The 7,665-nt window shown below is 36.7% G+C and overlaps 3 protein-coding genes across 3 annotated transcripts; 1 reads left to right on the top strand and 2 right to left on the bottom strand.

Annotated features, from left to right (window-relative positions):
* Positions 1–817: 817 nt before the first annotated feature.
* On the top strand, positions 818–2,092 carry LOC107468591 (chlorophyll a-b binding protein CP24 10A, chloroplastic). The gene is made up of 2 exons (XM_016087898.3): positions 818–1,160; positions 1,413–2,092. Exons 1-2 carry the CDS (start codon positions 934–936, stop codon positions 1,960–1,962), a joined length of 777 nt encoding a protein of 258 aa, XP_015943384.1. The 5' UTR covers positions 818–933; the 3' UTR covers positions 1,963–2,092.
* Positions 2,093–2,386: 294 nt separating this feature from the next.
* Positions 2,387–4,691, bottom strand: LOC107468592 (uncharacterized). Its single transcript, XM_016087899.3, has 4 exons — positions 4,450–4,691; positions 4,316–4,376; positions 3,870–4,014; positions 2,387–2,800 (listed from the first exon to the last, which is right to left on the bottom strand). Exons 1-4 carry the CDS (start codon positions 4,631–4,633, stop codon positions 2,540–2,542), a joined length of 651 nt encoding a protein of 216 aa, XP_015943385.1. The 5' UTR covers positions 4,634–4,691; the 3' UTR covers positions 2,387–2,539.
* A 654-nt stretch (positions 4,692–5,345) lies between these two features.
* On the bottom strand, positions 5,346–6,970 carry LOC107468737 (cationic peroxidase 2). Its single transcript, XM_016088092.3, has 2 exons — positions 6,413–6,970; positions 5,346–6,065 (listed from the first exon to the last, which is right to left on the bottom strand). Exons 1-2 carry the CDS (start codon positions 6,821–6,823, stop codon positions 5,484–5,486), a joined length of 993 nt encoding a protein of 330 aa, XP_015943578.1. The 5' UTR covers positions 6,824–6,970; the 3' UTR covers positions 5,346–5,483.
* Positions 6,971–7,665: the final 695 nt, after the last annotated feature.

Genomic DNA, 7,665 nt, shown 5'->3' with positions numbered 1-7,665 from the left:
TAATTTTTAAATTTTTTTATATTATTTGATCATATTTAATTTCTTATTATTATTGTTGATGATTATAGAAATCCGTGTAAGACGGCACAAACATATGACTAAAAATAAGACCGCATACATATAACTAAAAAATATAACTAAAAATAATAAATTCGATAAAAAAATTTTCATATGACTAAAAACAGGTTAATAGAAGAATAACTAGCAATACATTTAGTTTTGGTCATTTAAAAGATGGCCAAGATTACTTGGTCATTTTGTTACTTAAGCTTTTGTTTGTATTTTCAAAAATATTTTTAATTTTTAAAAACTGTAAACATAAATATTTAAAATTTTTAAATTGATCAAATATAAAATACATAAAATTTTTAAATTTATCAAATATAAAATAAAATATTTGAGCTTCTAAAAAATACAAATATCTTTTTAAAATATTTTACCAAACTAAATCTTAGTATTATTCTTCATGAATTTGGGTCAAAAGAACTTCAAATGAAGGGCATTATTCCCATTTTCTGAGGCATGAAAGTATCACATATTTACGCTCCCTTACTTATCTCACTTCATTAAATTGGTCTTGTTGGGATCTAATGATCTTCCAAAATACTATGGACATCAGCATAAGATAAGGAAAGACACAAACAAAGTTAGATGAAATAGGTGGAGCGGTGTGTGGTCCCAATGTCCACGTGGTTGGAATCAACATGAGATGAGGATGAAGATCTAGTTTTCATTGGTCCGTAATCTATCCACGATACCCTCAAAGATTTCTTCTACAGATTTCATAGTCCTACTTGGCCTTCTATGAAAGCACCCTTAGATTTTCTCCCACTTCACAGCATCCATTCACACATTAAATCACTTCCAAGTCTGCATTCCCCTTCCTAACAAAACCTTGAAACCAGCCTCAGTGTGTTCTTCTCCCTTGTCTCGATGGCAGCTGCAACATCTGGTGCTGTGTTGAACGGTTTGGGATCTTCTTTCCTTTGTGGAGGAAAGAGGAGCCAGACACTACTTGCTAATGCTATTGCAGGCAAAGCTGGTGCTTCTGTTAGTCCTAAAAGATATGTTGTAGCTGCTGCTGCTGCACCAAAGAAATCATGGGTCCCTGGTGTTAGAGGTGGTGGAAACTTCATTGACCCTGAATGGCTTGACGGCTCGTGAGTTCCCTCATCTACTTACTTTTTCCCTCTCCTTTTACTCTCCTCTCATCTTCAATTCAGAATGTGTCATGAACCGATTCTTCTAAAGCTTAAACTGTTTGGTAGACTTTTTAATTACAGACACTAAACTTTAGAGATGTAGTTGTAGAGACTATGATACTATATTATAAACCATTTATTCCAAAAGCTTGAACCACAACTTAAATGGGCATGATTGGTTCTACATCTAATAGAATGTTTCAATTGCAGGCTACCTGGTGACTATGGTTTTGACCCACTAGGCCTAGGGAAGGACCCAGCATTCCTGAAATGGTATAGAGAAGCTGAACTCATTCATGGAAGGTGGGCAATGGCTGCAGTTGTGGGAATCTTTGTTGGCCAGGCATGGAGTGGAGTTCCATGGTTTGAGGCTGGAGCTGACCCCAATGCAATTGCTCCTTTCTCCTTTGGTTCACTACTGGGCACTCAGTTGCTTCTCATGGGTTGGGTTGAGAGCAAGAGATGGGTGGACTTCTTCAACCCTGATTCACAGTCAGTGGAATGGGCCACTCCATGGTCAAGAACAGCGGAGAACTTTGCCAATGCCACCGGTGATCAAGGCTACCCTGGTGGCAAATTCTTTGACCCTTTGGGACTTGCTGGCACCATCAAGGATGGCGTTTACATTCCAGACAGAGAGAAGCTTGAAAGGCTCAAATTGGCTGAAATTAAGCATGCAAGGATTGCCATGTTGGCTATGCTGATTTTCTACTTTGAGGCTGGTCAAGGGAAGACTCCCCTTGGTGCTCTTGGCTTGTAAACTTGGACCAATTCGTGTAGATAGTTGAATTGAGAAGCTAGATTGATGTTGAACATGAACCTTTGCCTTGTGTAGAGCCAATGTGCTCCCTCACAACAAATTCAAATCATATCATATGCTTTTAATATTAGATGATTCCCCATGTGTATGATTTGAAATGTAGCAATTGCATAAAGACTAGCATGATTTGAAATGTAGCAATTGCATAAAGACTAGCATTTTACTCTCTTTACCAAATCTGTTGTGGTGAAAGATACGAGCTTGCTCATCTCTCTGCGGGTCCAAGTTGCAATGATTGTTTGAAACTTTGGATTGCATGAAAGTAAATGGGGAAAATATGAAACAATGCAACAAATTTGAATAAGAGAACATAACGTTACATGCTGCTATCTTCAGCTGCTCGTGAATCACAGAAAACAAAACATAATCATAAGAACAAGATATTGAGATAGATTTCATGGAAAATACATAAATAGGCGTTCACAAAGTTCTGCATTCAAACGCAGAAGCATTTAATCAAAATTCAAAAGACACGCAGCAAAATCAACTCTATTCTAGTTGGAAGGGATATGTCTAACTATTCACTCCCTCCCGAGCCAGTAGCCATCAAGAACTCACCCTCACACACAACTTCGCCTCCAACATATGCCTTCCCTTCCATCTTTGCTATTCCAAATCGCTTTTGCAACTTAATAAGTGTCATTCTCATGACTAAGGTGTCTCCTGCAATCACAGGCTTACGAAATCGCACTTTGTCTATTCCGGCAAAGAAGAAGTTTTCACGAGAGCCTCCCACATCAGGTTGCAACATGACCAAACCACCAACTTGTGCCATTGCCTGCAGCAAAAGATCTCTCACATTTATCACCAACTTTAAAAGCAGAGTATAAAAGAAAGCATACAAGACTTGCTCTTCCTTTTCTTTTTGGTACACCTCTTCATACAATTAATTCCCAGCCATCAAACCAATAATTAGAAGAGATGTTGCTCAAGATTCAAATGTAGAAATTTAGTCATTGAATAGTCATCTAGAAATTTAGAAATGCTTTTGCACAAAAAGCTTCTTCTGAAACTTAGCAGATAACTCTAAGTCACAAACACCAGATGCTTCTCTTATCACATTCTCTACTCTCAAGGACCTTCAGAAGTGGGAACCTCAATGGAAGAGCACTTACCATGACTGAAAAAGTAAGATAACTACTCCAACAAAAATAAGGAAAAATGAAATACCAAAGACACTGCACATTCACAAAGGGGTCTGCTACTTCTACTTCCTCCCTACTCGACCTAAAATTCATTTTATTGCATTATTGGCCATGCAAGCAAGAGTGTATTTACTCTTCATAAGCATCTACAACTAATTCAACTCCTAAATCTTTGATTTTTCACTTGTTTAGGGTTTAATGTAATGGATGCAACCTCTTATGCAAGCTGCAATTATAATAAAGTATAAGGAAATAAAATTGCACCCTTGCTAACAACTATAGCTTTTGGTCTAGTAACAAGCATTTGATCCATCAATGTGTAGGCAAATCAGGAGGTTGTTCTCATTTATTGGTACTGTTGCAGCCCATATAGGCATATACATGACTCTATTGCAGTAAATATCTGGTGCAAACACCACACCAGCATACATCAATAGAAGAGAGCATTTTTGAGAACCAAGATGCTTAGGCAAATGAAGTTCCAAGTAAAACCAGCAAGTCACTGTAGAGTAGCTAAAAGAGGTTCTTGTAACAGACTGGTATTTCCATTTATTTTTTTTTTCCAAATGAGATAAAGATGAGGCCTAATATTCATAAACCCTGGTTACCCTACACATTTACTCCTCCTATGCTTCAAAGAAAATATGGAATAGGTTTCACAATAAAAGTAAGTGCGAAGCATAGAGTGTACAGTTTAGTTACCTCAACCATTAGAACACCAGGCATGATTGGCCTTTCGGGAAAGTGGCCGGGGAAGAAGTTGTCATTGATGGTTACATTCTTGATGGCAACTGCAGACTTTCCAGGGTTGTACTCAATCACTCTATCTACCAGAAGAAAAGGAAACCTGAACTTCCCACATCCCACCATACCATTGCAGACAGTTAGTTAGTTATAATATAAACAAGAAGAGAAACAAAGGCACAAAAATCACAAGGAATAAAGTATGAAACACAATTTCAGAAAGGAACATGTGACCTTAAGGTTACCAATAAAGGAAATTTTTATAGAAAACATACAAATTCAAACTTCCAATGCATTTGTTTTACATTTATCAAGTAAAAGGTTCAAAAACCTGTACTTATCAAGTTAGATAAACCCTAATCCCAAATATTAAAAAGAAGTTTAGGGAGAGGTAGGTAGCGTACCTGTGGGGCAAAATCTCACGAATCTGGTTGATGTCCATGACGGTTGGGAATGCGGGATACCCTGCGAGAAGGGGGGAAGAGTGAGAAGAAAGGCAAGATGAATATGAATAATGAAATAGAGAAGGGAAGCATACTTAATTCAATGGGGGTAGCATCATGATTAGGAGCAGCATCGGAATCAGAGGAACAAAGCGCTATGAAGGGTTTAGATCTGGGGTTAGGGAATTTGACAAGTGAGGTTTTGGGTTTAGAGGAAAGAGATTGAGAAGGAGGAGAAACGGGAGAGAGGATTGCATTGGAGAGAGCAGAGGCTGCCATTGGAGTCGGAATTGAGGGAATGCCACTCTCACTCTCTCTCTCAGACTCAGCTCTCAGCTCTCAGGCGACATAACCATTCACCAATCCTGCAGCAACTCAACAGTAACCAGGCCCAATTGAGTCCATTCCGGCCCAGATGCTTTTTACAAAAAATTATAATAAAAATTGGAATGAAGTCAGGTAATTTATTCTTTTCATTGGTTTATGTACAATGTAGTGAATGTACTTATGTTTCATTTAAATATCTCCATTTTGCATTCTATTTAAATTAATATTAACTACTAGTATTCTTCTATAAAAAAAATTCATTTTTATATTCATTTAAGTAATTCGGCCCGCGCAAATAAGTTATAACTCAAATGTCTTCCCCATACTCATCTAAAAGGTTGCGAATATAAGTCTCTTTGATAAATAAAAAAAATAAAAAAGAAAAAGGTAATTCAGCCAGCAAAACACTGATTTATGCACGTTTATCTCATTTTTAGCCTCTCAACAACTTTAGAAAGGTTAGAATTAGTTATTAAGCAAAAGATGTGTACCATAATTCGTATAGAAAGACATTTAAGAGTAGGCCAATGTTACTGGATAAATGACCAAAAAATTTCTATAGATATAAATTTGAAGTGTTGAAATGATATTGGAGTTTGTCTAATTGCCTGTAACAATAATGATATCTATACAGTAGCATTGGCCTTAAGAGTAAACAATAATGTAATAAAAAACATGTGATATTATTTATTGGAACTTTTACACTTGGAAATTGATTCTCTTATAGAGAAACAATAAACAAAGAAAAAAAAATCAATAAGACTAACAAATATACCTATGATACACTTAAACAAACATTTCATTAGTTAAAAGCAGAACAAATCTTGCGGATTTCACCATCAGTGCCAGTCTTGACCCCAATGTTGCTCATCTTAACCATAGACTTTCCAAATTCAACATTGAATGTCAAGCCAAGAAAGCCTCTTAGGCCCAAATATCTTTGCACAAAGCTCTTTGTGGAAGGATCATTCCATAGTGCTTGATCAGATTGCAGGACTCCACGACGGTTCCTGAGATTAGAGAAGTAAGACGTATCAAATTTGAACTGGCTTCCGGTATCGAGTGCAACACGGTTTGCAGCACCGGTGTTTTGAGGGCACAGTGCTTGTAGATTTGAAACAAATGAAGGGTCAATGGCAGGGTCAGCAGCAGCAGTTCCATTGAAGTTGAACAATCTGTTACTGAAGAATTGGCATTGCGAAGTTCCAATGGTGTGTCCACCTACAAGAGTAACAAGGTCTTGTGTGTTGAGTCCCTTGGCTGCGAACTTTTGTTTCTGAACATCAACCGAGTCTGAAGGTGCTGGCAAGTTGCTTACGTCTGAAGCTTGCGATACGCGCCCATCTCTGCGTCCTGTTGGCACTTGCCAACTCAATCCACCACTCTGCATGTAAACACACAATATTAGGATATTATAAATTAATTATTTTCTTATTAATCTGCAAAAAATTATTTCATCCCGAAAAATGGTAGACAATTATCAATATTTAAAAATATAAACAAAAAGTATATTGTTAAATTTTTAAACTATAAAAATTGAATTAATAATAAAAAATAATCAGGTGCAATCTACTTCACGTGAAGTTAATAGTTGGGAGTCGTTAGATGAGAATTTAGTCAAATCAGTCAAATCATTTAACAGCTCTTAGTTATTAATTTCAGGTGAAGTCCACTTTGATAGTAAATTTTCATTTTGTCATAAATTCTACCACAACGGGACTTTGTAATTACCAGAACGACGGAGTCACGAGCAGCAAGGGCGAGGATATCTGCGCAAGACACAACACCGGGACAGGCAGCCTCGAGTTGTGTCTTTGCATCGTCAATAATCTCGTACCCTCTAAGTCCGAGGTTTGCAAATGCCGTTTTCTCGGTGGCAGGGCCAGAAATGAGGATAGAACCGTCGCAGCCTTGGACAAAGCAATCATGGAAGTGCATTCTAAGAATTTTAGCGGCCAAAGTAGGATCCGAGTTAACGTGGGATCGAACCGTGGACCTCACAATGGACTCGGCTCTAGGACAAGTTCTTGAATAGAACCCTACTCGGGTACCTTGGCCATGCACTGTGGTGATACCAATACACAAGCCAAGCATAAAAACAAACACGAGAATGAACTTTTTGTTGTTGAAAACACCCTCCATTGTTATTTTGGTAACTAAGGAATGAATATCAAGCACAAATAGCTAGCTAGTATGATGATGATGAGTTGAGAAATTAAAGTTGTTTATATTGTATGTTAAGGATGAATGAGATAGAAAATGTATGTGATATTGTGTTGGTGATGTGAAATGCGATGTGAGGTAGTGGTATTTATAGAGAGGAGAGGGGGTTTGTAATTGTGTTTAATAATTTGAGTTGGTCAAAGTTATGAAAATGAGTAAGTAAAGGGGGCTATGCCTTTTTGTATTTTTGCTTTTGTATATTGTATATAGAGGATCACGCATGTGTGTGAGTTTCCGCGTGAGGGTTTTCGAACTTCGAAGACTAATTGTGATGTCAACTTAAAAAAAAGTAAGAATGTTAAAAGGGAGTAATTTTTGTATTTTATAACTATTAATTTATTATTAATAATATTTTTAATGATGTAAAATTATATTTAATAATAAAAAATTATTCATTCTTTTTTTAATAATTAAATATTAGTCACAAAACATAAAAATTGTTGACTTCTTAGATTTTTTCTTAAAAAAGTCGTAATCCGAAAGGTTTACTTTTTTGTTATTTGCATTATTGTGATTGGCCACCGGCAATAACAAGATTTGGAAGCTTTCTAAGCATCGGAATGGGCATTATTTGCAACACTTGCACCTATTGGACATAGCTAGTTCATTAGTTGTCTTGGATTGTAACCTTCTTAGGCAATCATATACATTTTTTGAGTGCTTAATTAGAAGATGTCAGCAACCGTGTGAAAAGAATATATACATATTTCTAGGCCTAATATACCAAGCTAGCTAGTGGTTAAGTTAAACTTCGTTTGATT

Source organism: Arachis duranensis, chromosome 10, assembly GCF_000817695.3.
Source record: "Arachis duranensis cultivar V14167 chromosome 10, aradu.V14167.gnm2.J7QH, whole genome shotgun sequence".
NCBI classification, from domain to species: Eukaryota; Viridiplantae; Streptophyta; class Magnoliopsida; order Fabales; family Fabaceae; genus Arachis; species Arachis duranensis.
This window is presented reverse-complemented; position numbering and strand designations above follow the sequence as displayed.